This window comes from Megalops cyprinoides, chromosome 23 (assembly GCF_013368585.1).
Source record: "Megalops cyprinoides isolate fMegCyp1 chromosome 23, fMegCyp1.pri, whole genome shotgun sequence".
Classification (NCBI taxonomy): domain Eukaryota; kingdom Metazoa; phylum Chordata; class Actinopteri; order Elopiformes; family Megalopidae; genus Megalops; species Megalops cyprinoides.
Window position 1 is genome coordinate 2,892,923 of NC_050605.1, and position 16,465 is coordinate 2,909,387.

Sequence of the window (16,465 nt, forward strand, 5' to 3'; positions counted from 1 at the left end):
CTCTCACTTCACCCGACAGATATAGGACAGGGAGGGAGAGAGGGGGCAATCGAGACGGGAGCGAGCTGCCACCGTCTGCAGTCTGCTGGCCTTATCAGATCCAGGAGGATATGACTCTGATCACAGTAGTAAGAAAGTGAAAAGGGGAAAGCACTTTCACCGTCTGCAGAGTCTGATTGTCTGATTTAACCAGCAGCTCCCTGAGATGGGTGGATGCAGATACTCTATATACTGACCAGATATCCAGCTTCGCATTCTTCCTTATCTTGGAGGTTGTGATTGGTGACAGGAGGTTTCCCTGCTGTCTCCATTGATCTACATGAATTTGCATATCAGTACAATGTTAGTTTCAGTAATAGTAGACAGGAGATTCCAGTGTTAAGCGTACAGAGCTGAATATTTGTCCAGGAAATAGAGTAGCTGTGATTTAGGCTGGCCGACAGGCATTCCAACCAGAGATAATTTGTCAGTAAGGAGGACCATTTATTGCACATTCCTTCCTGATCCAACTAAGTAGTTGATAAAAAGTTAGTGTTGCTTTCATTTCAGGGTAAACTTTGGTCGTGCAGTACCCAGAGTGACAGCCTCACAAAAACAAGTGGAAGTATGGAAAGCATGCCCCCGATGCTCTCTGTGCATCCACAGAAACTGTTTTGGTGTCCTGAGGTACATGGTCTATGGCCAAAGCCTTGCCATCGCATCATGCAAGGCAGACTTGTTCAACATGCTGAAAACACACGTGCGCCTCCCCCTTCCTCCCCACCCAAATTTAATGCTTGACCTCTGCCTTTAACCAAAAATTCAGTACATATTTCTGTATGGATGCAGAATTGTGAGATTACACGGTTTTGTCAGTTTAGAGTAAGGATTGAATAAATGCAGGCTGGCGGCCGGCCAAAGGACGCATTCCCATCAGAGTGGGCTTCGCCCCAAACTCACATGTAGTCCTCCACAAGCAATGCGTACTGCTGTGGTTCTGCATCTCTCATGTGTGTCCATTCTGGACAACATTTTGGTTAGACGAGATGTAATGCACTGAAATTGATCCTCCATAGCACAGTATGTACAGTTTGTGCACAAAAGCGCGAAGGCAGCATCACCTCCCACTCAGCCACACGCCAGACATACCCCTGAGTGCACTGTGTGGGGCAATGGGTTACAAGGTCGCCGCTGCTGGTGCTGAATGATTAACCGGCGACCGACCCAGCGGTCGAACCATGGGAAGATTTATTCACTCCGGATTATTATTATTGCCCACGGATGCCAATGCAGTTTCACATTACAAAGAGGAGCCCAAGGTATCTTTTTCTTTTTTACAAGGTGTCAGAATATATAATGTTTGTTGTAGTGCATTTCCATAGCAGCCAAAACCGGCCGCAGGAGTATTGCCATGCTTCTCCTAAGCCCAGATGTTCCTCCAAGTCAATAAAGCTCCAGCTTTCCCTTCATCTTGCAGCACTTAACTGTATTGCAATGTTTCGAGAGAGCGAGGGAAAGATCAATTGGCTCTCCCAGAAATCCCCTGTCTTTAATCTGGAGGTTTTGAAAGAGAATAAGGAGCAGGGGGAGCCCTTATCTTATCTCGCACTCTGTGATAAGTCGCTTAGCCGCTCCGAGGAGCCAGGCAGAGAGCTCTGGTTCGGTCCCCAATAAGTGGCGGGGTATCTCTTGTGACATCTTGCATGAGATAAAGGGCCTTTAACACGTGTTGCACGGATAAGGGACAGGGACGCTGAGGTCTGGCTGCGAGCGATTCTGGGTGATTTACAGTGCAGGGCCCACAAGCAGCATGAAATGACATAGAAAAATGCACCAGCTGCCCTACCACCCCTTGCAGATAAGATCAGGGGACAGACTTCGCAGGGGACGATGAACTGCATGACTCCTTGTTTGTGCCAGAGTGAGCAGAGAGTGTAGGGGGCTCACAGCGGGTTTCTGTGACTCCTGCGAAGCGTTTGAGGCCCTTTTGTGGACAGGTGGCTCTGGGCCCGGCAGGAGGGTGCGGTATCGGCAGGTGAGGTGAGGTGGGGCTGCCGAGGTTAGCGTGGGCGATCCTGGCACCCGGGCCAGATAAAGCCATGAAGGGGAGCCATTGTGCTCCCCCGGGCACGTTGGGCCATAAAAAGAAAAAAAAAAAACACAGACAACAAAGTAGAACATGAACTGCACTGTGATAGTCAGGAGTCCTTCAGGAAGCCAAGTGTCATTCTGCTATTGCTCTTATCATGCGGCTCTCTCTGAGGGCAGAGTGGGGGCTGTGTGTGTGTGTGTGTGCGCGCGCGTTTTGTGTTTCCTAAATGAGACTGTTTGGGGGTAGTGTGTGTGAGGGTGGGGATAGGGGTCGAGAGGTGTCAAGTGATGTCGAAGTGTTTGGAGGAGAAGAGTGTTTTTCTCCTTTGTTTCACACCTCTAAAAAACATGCCTGCCCTTAAGAGCAGCCGTCAGGACCTCAGGACTCCTTAGCGTGAGATTTATGGGGTCAGATGGAGGCAGTCCTCAGGCACTGCTGCTGCTACTCAAAGCAAGCTCTACACAGGGGCTTTAGAGAATACAGAGAAACAGCTGGAGAAGCAGAAATGCACGGCTCTGAATGAAGCCCCATACAAAAATGAAATATACTGTAAAACACCAAGAAGTATGTTGTTAAGCCCAAGAATATATTGCATTTAAAATATATTAATGCAATCCAAAAATATACTGCAAAATGACAGCAATTTACACATTTTCAATATTTACTGAGCTCAAAAATATATTCTCTATAGTATAATCGGAGTATATCATTTTTGTACGGGCTACCTGCCAAGCTGTTAAAGAGCAGTACTCCTGATGCTCTCTGCTTACATTCCACACACCTGCTGCTGTTGTAGTGAGTCTGGGTCTGAGGGGACAGTAAAAACAAGTTGAGTTCCTCATACCAGTGTTAACACATTCGCCCTCACAGCCCACCCCCTTTCTTTTTATGTCCTCTCAGCATGCGCCTGCCACCCCGTGGGGTCCGTGCCCTTCCACTTGAGCGGCGACACCCTCTGTGACCCCAGCGACGGGGGCTGTGTCTGTAAGCCCGGCGTGGGTGGCCCTCACTGCGACAGGTGCATGGTGGGATACTGGGGGTTCCAGGAGTACGGCTGCAGGCCATGTGACTGTGCGGGCGACTGCGACCCCTTCACCGGGGACTGCATGAGCGGGTGAGAGGGGCGCACACACACAGACAGTATATGCATACATACATACATATGTGCGCATAAACACTCGCACACACACACACATATGCATACATACATACATACATATGTACGCATAAACACGCACACACACACACACATATATGCATACATACGTACATACGTACACATAAACACTCACACATACACACACACTTGCAAACAATAATTTCATGGTGAAAAACTGCACCTGGATATTTCACTAGTCAGAATCAGTGAATGATCAGTGAAGTGCAGTGTTTAGTGCAACAGCAGATCATAGGTTCAAATCCTTGGTTGGACATTGCTGCCGTACTCTTCAGTAAATCAGATGACCTTAGCAGCACCCAGCTGTACACGGAGTGTGATTTGTTATGTCATGATGATGTCACTGTGGACAGGTCAGACCTGGAGCTGTACTACAGAGGAGACTTCCCCCTGGGGCACAATGACAGTGAGCCAGGGCCCATCTTCCGTGCGGACGAGCTCTTCTCAGCCTTGCACTACTCAGGTAAGCACCACCCATAACGGGGACCAAGGACACATGCACTCTGACACAAATGCTCAAGAGAGAACGGCACAGCTCACGGCTGTCATTAAAGGGAGTGTTACGCATGCGTGCGCACACACGCACACACACACACACACACACACATATACACATATCCATCCTCACAGTGTCTATCCATTGCGCACACACACACACACACAGAAACAGTGTGGTATAGGTTGCTCTGTGAGGATGGATACACTGTGTGTGTGTGTGTGTGTGTGATGGTTACATGTGCGTTTCCCCTCTCATGAGCTCTGGAGATGATTTAGCACTGTGCAACTGAACCCTGACTGCAGGGGGCGGGGATCTCAGCCGGAGGCCCATTCACTTTTCAGCGTGCAAAGCATGCTGGGAAGGCAGGAGCCTAAAAGCGTTCCAGCAGGTCAGCACTCCCCCCGAAGCTACACTCCGCTCTCCCCGAGCGGCAGTGAATCACTCTGCTTAATCTTTAACCCCTCGGAGGGGTGCAGTCGAACAGCCGAGCAGTCACTGCTCTGCTGCTGGGGGGTGGTGTTTGTGCTTAGGAAGAGAATCACTCATGCTATGCTCGGATGTCCAGAAAGGCAATGTGTTTAGGAAGAAAGCCTGGGGGTCTGGAAAACCCGTTGGCTGCTCATTTACGGGCAGGTGATTCAGGGGTCCAGAATCCTGATGCCTGACACTTGGTTTGGGCAGTCTACTGCCATATGTATTAATCTTTCGCTTTCCCTTTACTCTTGCGCATACAGAACCGTACCATACCAGCCAACTCCCGATTCTCACACTGTGTATTAACCTTGTCAGTGGCTAAATATGTATGAAGTTTAATTAATGTAAAAATACATTACATTACATTACATTACATCAATGCATTTAGCAGACACTCTTATCCAGAGTGACCGCCATCGCATGAGAACAGAAGTGTATCTATCCAAGCTGTATAAGCAACAGTGCCAGTGCATGTTCCATTCAAGCATCAAAATACAATTACCATATTGTCACCCTCTCCGTGTGTCGATGTTACGTATAGGGGTTGGTTTGCCATTCAGATAGACACATTATCAAAAAGGAGTGCAGTATAGTAATGTATAGAATATAATAATACAGTTGTATTACAATGTATAATTATATAATACTGTGTGTATAATACAGTCACAAAAGCTAGATAGCTAGCTAGATAACAAAGTGATGATGCATGGCAGTGCTAGTTAGCCGCAAAAATAACCGCAATGCTAACTAGCCATTAGTATGACACTAGTTATGTAACCTGCAGTGTTTAGCACAAGTATCTCGCCACATGTATCTTTCTTGGAGGCAAAACAAGTTTTGTATGTAGTATTTAAATAGGTGGTAGGCTCTCCAGCTAGATGTCCTCCTTTTTTGGTGTTGATATACAGGGTTGGGAGGGTTACTTTTAATATGTATTACATTACAGACTACAGAATACTTGCCCTAAAATGTAATTTGTAACGTATTCTGTTAGATTGCTCAAGGTAAGTAACGTAATCTAAATACTTTGGATTACTCTCTGAACACTGTGTTTTTAATTTTTAACAGTTTTTTTAAAGACTGTCCATCCGACTAAGGCTCTGACCGGTTATTTTTAGAATGTTCACTTAGCATTGTTGTGTTGTTAACATTTTGGCACCCCCATTTTAAGTCTAGGGGCACTTCATTGCAGTTTCTTAAGAATTGTAAATGTTCATTCAAAAATTGTACATTACACGAAAACATGCATTAGAGAAGGCATGAGCCACCCTGAACACATTGCGAGTGGGAAAGAAGTAGCTTAACAATTTAATGTATAATATGCGTAGTGTAAAATTGTTGGAGTAATCGCAGTTTTGAACATGTGAAATTTCACTTGTTTTGTCACTGTATCTACTCGTTAGCTAGTTAGCTTTAATACTATACGTACTAGCCTACTAGCTAGCTGAATAGCTAATCCAGTGCAGCCAAACTATGTAAGATAGCTAGTTAGCGATCAATATTAGCTTAAATAATGAAAAGAGAACTTGCTTCAAGATGCTTCTTCAGGTTAGAGGTCGACTCTTTTGAAGCGGATAGCAGTTTGGTTGCTGGCAAATGCAGCTTGCATTGTGCTGTTATGTTGTGACCTTTGCCAAATTTCAAAGTAAAATGGTTGCAGTATTTCCATGACATAAATGCGCTGCACTGGTTGTTTTCTGTCTCACTCTCCATTCTACTGTCTTGTGAGTCAGACAGGCTGCGCGCTTTTTTCTTCCTTTCTTTAGTGAGGGGCATATGGGAGATCTGTCATTGGATAGATTTTCCAAATGAATAAACATTAAATGAAAAAAATAAGTGAAATTAAATTTAAAAAATGTAATCCAATGTAATCCCCTCAGTAATCTAAATATTTTTAAAATGTAACTGTAATTTGATTACCATCAATTTAAATGGTAACTGTAATGGAATACAGTTACTCATATTTTGTATTTTAAATACGTAATGCCGTTATATGTATTCCGTTACTCCCCAACCCTGTTGATATATGATATCATCATATTATGATATACATCATATATATGTATCATATATCCTACATAACCATTGTATGTGTGATTCCTTGATCAAATGACAAAAGTGACATTTTGTGCTTGTGTGCTGCAGATCCATTAGTCCTGACAGTCGGGAGCTGACTGCCCTTTAGAGGAAATTGTTTGTGTCATTTGTCCACAGGAGTGGAATGAGTTTGATTAAACTTGTGGGTGGAGAGGTTTAATATTTACTCTGTTTTCTTTTGCAGAGAAATGTGAATGCAAAGACCAAGTTCTGGGGAGCCCCAAACTCTTCTGCAACATGAAGTATGCCTACGGTGAGTACCCCATGCAGAACGCTGATGCAATGTCAAGACAATGTTACAGTGTAGCTAAGATACGAAAAGACAGCAGAATGAAGCCCCAGTCTAAAATTGTCCATTGCTGGAGTTACATTATTTTGGGTCAAGCTTGGATAGCACCTTGAAGTTCCAGTTATGCTTGTGTGAAGTCTGGCCCACAGCCTCAGGTCTGAGTCAACGGCTTCCTTCCTGTCAGAGTGATGCTTACCCAAGTCCAAGGCAGCATGGCGTTTCAGGCCTGACCCCCAACAAGCTATAACCTTGACTTGATTGCAAAAGACATCAGAGGGGAGGCAGCCAAATAGTGGTGTTTGGAGCGCTCCCAATCTCCCTCTAATCTCCCAATAACAAGTCAGGAGCTGCCGCTCCACAGATAAGGGCCCCAGCAAGTGCAAAATATTCTCACACTGCTCGCTCAGGGCAACAGCGTCACAGCAACATTGAGGGAATGTTATGTGTGAGCTGCTACTGCTGCTGGTTGGTGGGGGAGGGGGTTCACACTGAGAACTAGGGCTGCAATTAAACTTTTTCCACTCACCTGGTAATTACTTAAACTCTCCTTTTTCAGATGCGCCATTGTGTTAGGCTAATTGTTTGCTTGTTTGCTGAACTGCTAGCACTGAGGAGGAAATAAAGAATGGAAGAATTGTATTAGGATTCATTTCTAGCCATTTTAATGATGCTCATCTTTCAGGGGGTTATTTTTCTGAGCAGGTTTAATGCTCAGATTTAAGGGATCATTAGATGCAGAAAGGATTTGGGCTTTAAGGATAAAAAAGGGGGGTTGTTGGCATCTTAAGGGTCTCAGAGCCACTTGCGTTTGCGAACTTGAGGGAAGCCGGCAGCCCACTGCAAGCAGCTTATGGATTTATCTCTGCAAGTATTTCTAATCCACGATTTACAAAAGGAAGAATGTTTTCTGGCAGAGGGAGAGATACAGGTGTAGACGCGGGACTCCGAAACGCGTGTGGACGTGAGCCTCCGGAGATGATCTCTCCAAGGTGACAGAAACACATCTGCTCCGGTGTGCCTTTTGCGCAGGCATGTGGAAACCCAGGACGGAAAGATGAGATTAACTCAGCTTCCCTGAGCCGGCGAGTAATTTACCCACAACACCCTTCTGCCCCATGTTTTTAGTCATCATTCCCTGTCGGAACATTTGTCCTGTAGGTTACATTTGTCATATGTGGGGAACAGTATGGAGTAGTTGTAAGGAGCCGGTTCAAATCCTAGCTGGGGCACTGCTGTTATACCCTTGGGCAAGGTAACCCACAACTGCCTCAATAAAAATCCAGCTGTATAAATGACTAAAACCTATGTCAGTGACTTTGGCTTAGAGCATCTGCTAAATGACAATAATGTAGTGCAGTGTGATAGAGGTTAACAACATCATATCAGAATATCAAAAAGAATAACAGAATATCAAAAGTAGCCAACTTCATTTCGCCACAAGGTCAAGTAGTGAGGATCTTTGATCTTTGACTGTGGGTTGCCCCGTCTATTAGTACACAGCACACTACAGGTTAAGGGTGTCAGGTGTGCTCAGAAAGAAATGACACAGTGGATATCAATGCTTTCCCATAATACATACACATAACTAGTATCTCTTCTCACAGACTAGTCATATTACCACACTAAAAAGAATCTTCATTGCACACGTGCACAGTGTACGGTATTATGCTTGCATATTAAGGAAACAATTGTCCTGGGCTTTTGCTCCAATGTCCAGGTGTAATTACCCAGGGTAAGTAAGGGTAGGTTCCTCCCTGGCTGACCTGGCTCTGGTCTCATTGGCTAAACGGAGATGGGGCTGGGTGAGTACCAGGCAGAGGAGCACCTCTGGGAGGTGGGAGAGGCATTCAGTGTGCAGAGAACTGTAAATCACAGAGGTGTGGTGGAGTAAACACGGACAGAGACGTCACAGTGTCAGGGACCTTAACCCCTCAATGCAGGTATTCTGACTGGAGAGCTTTTCCAGAGCACACTTAGGGTTACTCTAACACCATGCTGTTATAAACCATTAAATCCCACCATTAGAAGCGCAATCACAGTGCATCATCGCCCCACTATTCTGCATCCATATGTCTATGGTGTTCTATTTCTCTGTGGCATCCCATCTCTCTAAAGTGCTAAGTTGCAGATATTCAACTGCAATTCTATATTGTGACCAGATATTCAGGTCTTGCTTTCCTTCTGTCCTCTATACTTCCTTGTTTAGATGATTCTCCTGCTAACAGGAGATTGTGTACTTGTGGCTGTGTTGCTATGTTAGCTGTGGATGCCCTGTTTTAGGCCATGCTTTTCAAGAATGTTAATAAATTAGATTTTTAAGCTTCAACAACCAGAGAGGCCAAACTTTGAATATGAAGTGTTCAGAACTGAATATCTAGTCAGTTTGTAGAATATCTGTGGTTCCATCTCTGTTTGTCTTTCTCCAGCTTTCGGTGGCATCCGTGTGATGTCTGAAAGATGTCTGTCTTTTGAATCTGTGGCATATGTTTCTTTGAACCATCTTTCTAGCATGTTCCTCTGACCGGTCTCTCTCCCATCATGCCGCAGTGCTGAAGGTGAAGGTCCTCTCGGCACACGATAAGGGCTCCCATGCAGAGGTGGACGTGAAGGTGCGGAAGGTCCTGAGCCAGAACACCAAGGTGAAGGTCCAGCGGGGGATAGTCACCCTGTACCCCGAGTCCTGGACAGCACGGGGGTGCACATGCCCCATTCTCAACCCAGGTAAAGACCGTCAGTTGCACGAACCACCAGACGCCCCCATGGACCATTAGGATGAGGTCACAGAAGATGAGGTCTTGCTTTAGTGAATATTAAATGTCCTCAGTGGGGAAAGGTGTTTACCTGTAGTTATAGCAGAAACTGTCTTATGTTAGGTCAAATGCAGATCAGGAACCACAGATATTCTATGTGTGGACCAGATATTCAGCTCTGTGCATGTCATGTTGAAAGCTGTATCTCAGTTGTTGCAGCAATGTTCTGATGTGCTCTTGAGGGGAAATGTTCTGAAACACAACACCCATAAGCAACAGAGTTAAACAACCACCTAGATATGGGAATACAGAGGATGGAAATAACACAGGAGAATACCTGGTCATAATATAGCATGTCTGTGTTCAAAGTGGCACTCAGATAACCCATGATTCTGTGCTCTCTGAGCAATGTTTCTCAGGATGTTTCTCCCCCTCTTTTCCATACCCCACAGGGGCAGAGTACCTGGTGGCGGGACATGAAGACCGCAGGAAGGGTCGCTTGATAGTCAACATGAAGAGCTTTGTCAAGCCCTGGCGGGCAAGCCTGGGTCGCAAGGCTCTCCAGTTCCTTAAAACGGACTGCAAGTGGTAGGGTCGGGGGCAGGGGGCGGAGCAGGCATGGAGAGAGAGCGAGCGAGAGAGAGAGAAAGAAAGAGAGGGAGGGAGCAGAGACCGAAGAGACTGCCATGGGTTTGCGTCCGCATGTGGCAGAGATGTCAAGGGGAAAAGAATGGGCGGAGGGGCGCATGGCGCCCTGAACCTCGTAGGGGCACCTCGGGAAATGGAAAAACTGAGCAGTGTGGGGGAAGAACAGCACACGTCGTGATTTGGCGACTGCTTTGCCTTGACCTCCTTTGGCCTGGGCCACAGCTCCTCATGGACTCTGCTACATTCTCTGCTGTCGGACTCCGGTCTTCAACGTCGGCCACAGATGCAGCTATGCTGTCTGAAGCACTTTATATACACGAGCAGGCGGGTGGATCTGATTGGACCCCATGCTTGGACAGAGACTGAACAGATGGACAGATAGCAGTTTCCCTTACCTGCTTGCGAGGAAGAGGAGGGACTTCCTCTCTAAAGTTCCTCATTCAAGATGAGAAGGTTTCAGTCCGGAAAGCACACTATTAAAAGTTTAAGTGGGTGGCAGGTATTTCGGGGGGGTTCACTTTGGATTGACCAGTGACCACACTGGTCACTCAGCTGTCACTCCTCATATTGCTAATGAACGCAGATGGACGAGCAAGTTAAACGTTTCTTCAGCGAGTTCTTTCAAGGCAGAATCCTACATCCGTGCATCATTATACAGCCTTGTACTCGGCTCTATGGCAGCCACATGCTCATGCGCACACACACGAATACAGACAGACAGACACACATACACACACAAACACAGACACAACCACAAATACAGACAGACACACACATACGCACGCACAACATTCAGAATTTATCAAAGCCTTGAACTGATGGATTGAAACTGTTGTTTATACTTTTCAGGTTTGAAAGCCATAAATGCTGTGGTTTCTCAGTGTTGATACTAGTCATGATGTGTATAACAATGCAAGAGGAGAAAAAGATAAAAAAACGCAACATTATGCAAATGCAATATGATATAATATCCCAAATGTCTAGTGTTGTGTATGCTTATCAGAGGACTGGTGGTTTTTGAGAGGCCAGACGCTGATATTTTAAACTTCTTTATTTGTTCCTGTACAGTATATAATTATGATGATAATAAAGGAATATGACTGATTTCATTGTCGCTGTAGACCGGAAAGTCTGGACTCTGTAAACACACAGTATCTCAGTGCAGTCCATGTTTGTTCGTCCTGAAATGTCACTTTGAAAAACCATTGAGTGTCCAGTTAATCCTTCCAGGATGTTCAACCAAACACTTAACCTGAGTTTAGTTTTCAATGATTTACTACAGAGAGACATTTATTTCAGGTATCAGTAAGGATGTGTTAAAAGATAATAGTAACTTAAAGTATTGATTATTTTTCATTGAACAATTATAATTGAGGCCCTTCAAAATGTAAAACACTTAGATACAATATATATTCACATAATTTTAAGATGTTATACTGCCAGTAAAAACACTTTTAACACTCATTTTTTTGTTTGTGCTGTTTTCACATCTGTGTCCTTTGAATAACACAGAGACATCACACATCCAGTGGAAGGAGGATTTTTGTTAAAATGCTAATAAAACATTTTAGAATACTCAAAAGCAAAAGGTGCTTGAAGAAAATTAGATATGAGAGATAACCTGTGAAAAAAGATTCCTGTGGAAAAAAGCGAAATTTGGTACCATTTAGGGAAAAGTCCATATAGCAAGAATGTCAACAACCAGATAACTGCTGATGGAAACAGCCGAACTGCTGACAGAGCGACCAAAATAAAAACGCTTATCTGGCAACCCTGAGGAATTCCACATATGATTCCAGAGGACAACAATACAGCAGTTTCCTTTCCACACAACATGAGAAAATTCATGAGAAAGATGAATCGCCAAGGGATGTTTTCACGTTAGTTTTGGTCCAATCTGTCTGAAAGTCTGAAAGGCATCAGAAGTAGCTCAGGCATTTATTGTGGGGTTGCTCTTTTTTGCCGATAGACGGAGTTCGATGAATCGGGTGATGAATCAAAAACTGGTTTTCTGTTAAAGAAGGAAAAGGGGATTAAAGCATAGCTTGTGGCTGCAAATTTTAACTGGATACGCACTATGCAATCTTGAGAGGGATTATCTAGGTCGCTTATAATGCACTCACACCTTTCTTATGAATGATCATGTTGCCTCAGTATTATATTACAGCAACATTATTTAAAGGTTACATGTTGACAGTCAGCCCTGAATACTCACACATGCACAGCGTATATGTGTGCACAAGAACCAAGGTTTCGTATATTTGTCTCCATATCTTTCCTAGCAGTAGATAGGCAATAGATTTATGGTACATTTTACGTTTCATTTCATTTTCATTTTCATTTAAAGTAACTACAGAGATATACTATATGGCCAAAAGTATGTGGATCTGACCATCACACTTATATGAGCTTATTGGACATCCCATTCCAAAACCATGGGCATTAATATGTAGTTGGAAACCCATTTCATGAAGCTCCCGACACACAGTTCTTATGCTGATGTTGCAGCCAGAGACAGTTTGGAACTGTAGTGAGTGATTCAACAAAGGATAGGCGGTTTTTACGTGCTACACACTTCAGCGCTCGGTGGCCCTACTTTGTAAGTTTGTGTGGTCTAACCGCATCGTGGCTGAGCTGTGGTTGCTCCTAGAAGCTTCCACTTGACAATAATAGCACTTGTGACTGGGATAGATGTAGCAGGGCAGAAATTTTGCAAACTGACTTGTGGCAAAGATGGCATCCTATGACAGTGCCACGTTTAAAGTCACCAAGCTCTCCAGTACAACCCATTCTACTTCCAAGGTTTGTCTGAGGAGATTTCATGGCTATGTGCTTGATTTTATGCACCTGTTAACAATCGGTGTGGCTGAAACATCTGAACTCAATAATAATTAGGAGGGGTGTCCACATACTTTTGGCCATATAGCGTATATATACTTATGTGTTCACTTTATAGGCATTCATAGCTGTATCATGGGAAGAAGAGTCACACTAATGCTTCATTACTGTTTACACACATTTGTTTTCAACTTTAATGAGTTCTGCCCAGCGAGTGATTTTGAAAATCCCAGCTGTCTGTGTTTATTGCGAAGTACCTCTGACTTCCCAGAATGGAGCCTGGGTGGGGGAAAACGAAACAAAAAGGCGAGTCTGCCAAACTCCCGGTTGTCTGTGTTTGTGCTGTCGATGTTGAGAGGGCAAGGAGACAGTGTGCTCAGCATGACCGAGGGTAGCTTGCGACATGGGGTACCGAGGCTACTGATATGGTGTCCTTCACAGGAACATGAAGCATGAGACCAGGCTTCTGTTTTTAAACAAGAAAAATAAGGCCTTGGAATGCTACAGATTTGATGTGACAAAAATATTTCGACCATTATCCCTACGCCTACCTTGGCCCCAGGGTCAAGGTGAGGTCACAGCTTGCTGGTGCCGGCCTTCCCACGGGTCATCATCGCCTCGTAAGTGATCGGGCAGGCCTGCTACACTGGGAACCGTCCCACACAACTCAAAGCTCAAACTCCCCATGTTGAATCGTGGCCATATTTAATTCACTGCAGGAGCGCTCATAGTTTGAAAGGCAGTTTCCAGACTCAACCTGAGCTGATCTGCAGGTCACTCATCCATGATAACAAACCTGCCACAAGTTCCATACTAGGAAGGAGAGCACTGAAAATGACTCACTAGAGTGAGTTTTACCACTGACTCACAGCAGCCATCATAACTGATACAGAGGATTGGCATGCTTTATTGTCAAATAACAATTGCAGACAGTTCTATATTGTCATTTTAAGGCAAGAAGAAGTTATATTTACTAGTGAATACCATTGGTGGGACAGTATTACACAGGATCATATCATGTTACATTACATTACATTCTTATTCAATTTTAGTGACCCAAACTCTCCTCTGTGGAAGACTTTGAGTTGTAAGAGTTTATGCACCTGCATATACACCTACATATAATTAATTCACTATATAGTTAGTTCTAAATGTCTGTTTCTGTGTCATTCGTGTCATCTTTGAAGTTTTCAGGTAGTTTCTTGTATGACACAGAGATTTAACTTTTTCCATCTACTCTTTTTAAGATTCAATAGTACAGGCTAGTGATGCGCGGGTCGACTCAGATGCTAAACAGATGCTTTTAGGCTAAAATACAATAGGCTATACCGTGCAATCAATGTATTATGCTAACGTTTGGGCAAACAGCCCAAAAACTAGAAATAGTGCAACACTGCTCACTTTGCTGTAGCCTACGGTGGCTCGTGCAAAACCTTGTTGTCTACACGAGTGTCTGTCCTTTTTGAAACGTGCACTAAATAAGAAAACGTTATCTCTTACTTTATGGTATGGATGCGCTATGCAGGCTAAAGTTAGCGGTCTCAGGTCGGGTCGGGTTCGGGTGGTTGATTAACGCATATTTTTGCAGGTTGGGTGGTTCGGATTGGCTCTCTGACCCGCGCATCACTAGTACAGGCTTTTGGTTAACTTGATGTTGCCCAGTATGTATAGCTTTGTAACTAAGAAGCCTAAACGATGGAAACATTGAATATATTTTGACTTTTGTGGGGATGGGTGAACTTACCACCGCAGCAACGTTAAGTAAAGTTTATGAACAACGACAGCTTCAGACCAGGGAAAATGTTCTTCTTTTATTATAACCTTATGCTCCAGCCTCATCCTTTCCAACAGGAGAAGAACTCAGAAAGTGGAGAGTGGTGACTGCCAGACCGTGTTCTATGTGCTGTAGTTCCTGAGGGTTTACAAGAATTGCCGACAACAAATTATGAAATGTCGAAGATCCACATTTCCTCATAGCTATGCTGGAAAGCCTGTGCAAGAGCTAGACACGCTTGCAGGGCAACCTACGTTTGTCTTTTTGTTGTGTGTGTGTGAACAAAGTGCCATACAGTTATCCACTGCTCTGCTTTTCACAATCGTGTAAGAGAGGGAGAATGTGCTGTGTAGTGGTTAAAGAGGAGGTCACATGACCCAAAGGCTGCCGGGTCAATTCCCAGGGCGGAACACCGCTTGTCGTGTGTTGCTGCTTAGTAAATATCCAGCTGTATGAATTGACAACATGCAAAAATACAAGCTATGCAAGTCGTTCTGAATAATCCCGTGATGAAAAGACGTGATGGCTTTCTTCTGAGCTCTTCACGCAAGGCCCAACAAGCCTGCCATGCGCCTTGGTCTCCAATCTGAGCGTGGAATGGAGCGGGAGCTCTCACCGTGGTGGGATTACGGGAGTGCCAGCCGCGCCTGGGGGTGGCGGCCCTGCGATGGGGTCCTGCCAGGCGAGGGACGCGCCTGGGCCTGCAGGGCACCCCTGTTTGTGCATCCATTAAAAATGCACAGGGGGTGTGGACGGGCTGCACCAACGGGCTGTGCTGACGGGCTGCGACGGCAAGCCAGACACAAACAGTATTTCAAAGTGCACGTTTTTGGTGGCATTTTTCCACTTTCCTACAGAAAATGTGGAGGAGGTCATAGGGGTTTGTCGTGTTATTGGATATAGGATTGCTGGCTAGATATATGACACGTCTCAGCAGAAAGGGTGTATTGCAGTTGGTCAGACACAGCATAACTGCATGACCTCTTCATGCAGTTGTACACTCATCAGAATGTGTTTATTTGAATTGTAGCTGCAGGTTTCAGAGGGAAGCACCCATTTCTCTAAATCTAATGGGTTCCATTCTCTGTTGTCTTTGACCGCTTATAAAAAAATAAGTTTTGTCACCAGAGCTTAATGTAAGGGACAGTATAAACTGTGATTCCTTAGTCTGTTTGTGCACGAGAGCTGTGATTGGCTCATACTGTGTGCCTGTGTCCTCTGATTGGTCAATGTTGTAAGCCTACCCTCACCATGGCGACAGCAGCCGCGGCAGCCTGGGTGCCCCGCGGGATCTCCCATTGCCTGTTGTCCAGGAGGAAACGGCGTTCCGTGAATCCGGCCTTCTGAGACAATACTCCGCTTGTGCACGCCGTAATTAAGTTATTGCTTTTGTTCAGGGTGCATTCCTCTGTTTTTATTGCTTTTCAGCGCGTCGCCAGTTTGGGGAACGCAGGGGAACAAAGCCCCCCTTGAGAGGATTTTCTGACCACCGAAAGAATTCCGGCAGCCCTGAAAAGCAGAACGCTGAACGGAGTCACTCACGGGGGCCTTGCCCCTCACCCCAACACCGTCGAAAACCTCCCCCCCCCACCCCCAGCCTTTATCTTGGCAGAGCCAGTGCTTCAACAATGTCAAAAAAAAAAAAAACAAAACATGACAGAAGAGCTTTTGTGCAGAAATTGGCAGAAGCTCGGAGCCCAGTTGAATGCAGCTCACAGAGGTACAATAGTCTTTCCCCCGTACGTGTCAATTTGTCCAAATATTGAATCGTGTTTCATAAATCACTCCAATGACAAGGTCGTACACGGAGAGGGCCGTGGTGGGAACGCGTACCACTATTGACGGTGG

The 16,465-nt window shown here is 45.0% G+C and overlaps 1 protein-coding gene across 1 annotated transcript in view; it reads left to right on the forward strand.

Moving 5' to 3' along the window:
- The window catches only part of ntn4 (netrin 4), a 30,351-nt gene extending 19,395 nt beyond the window's left edge, over positions 1-10,956 (forward strand). The window contains exons 6-10 of the mRNA XM_036518382.1: positions 2,972-3,185; positions 3,602-3,711; positions 6,503-6,571; positions 9,155-9,328; positions 9,810-10,956. Of these exons, the coding sequence (XP_036374275.1) occupies positions 2,972-3,185; positions 3,602-3,711; positions 6,503-6,571; positions 9,155-9,328; positions 9,810-9,949 (707 nt within the window). The 3' untranslated portion in view covers positions 9,950-10,956. The remainder of the gene's footprint in view (positions 1-2,971; positions 3,186-3,601; positions 3,712-6,502; positions 6,572-9,154; positions 9,329-9,809) is intronic.
- Positions 10,957-16,465: the final 5,509 nt, after the last annotated feature.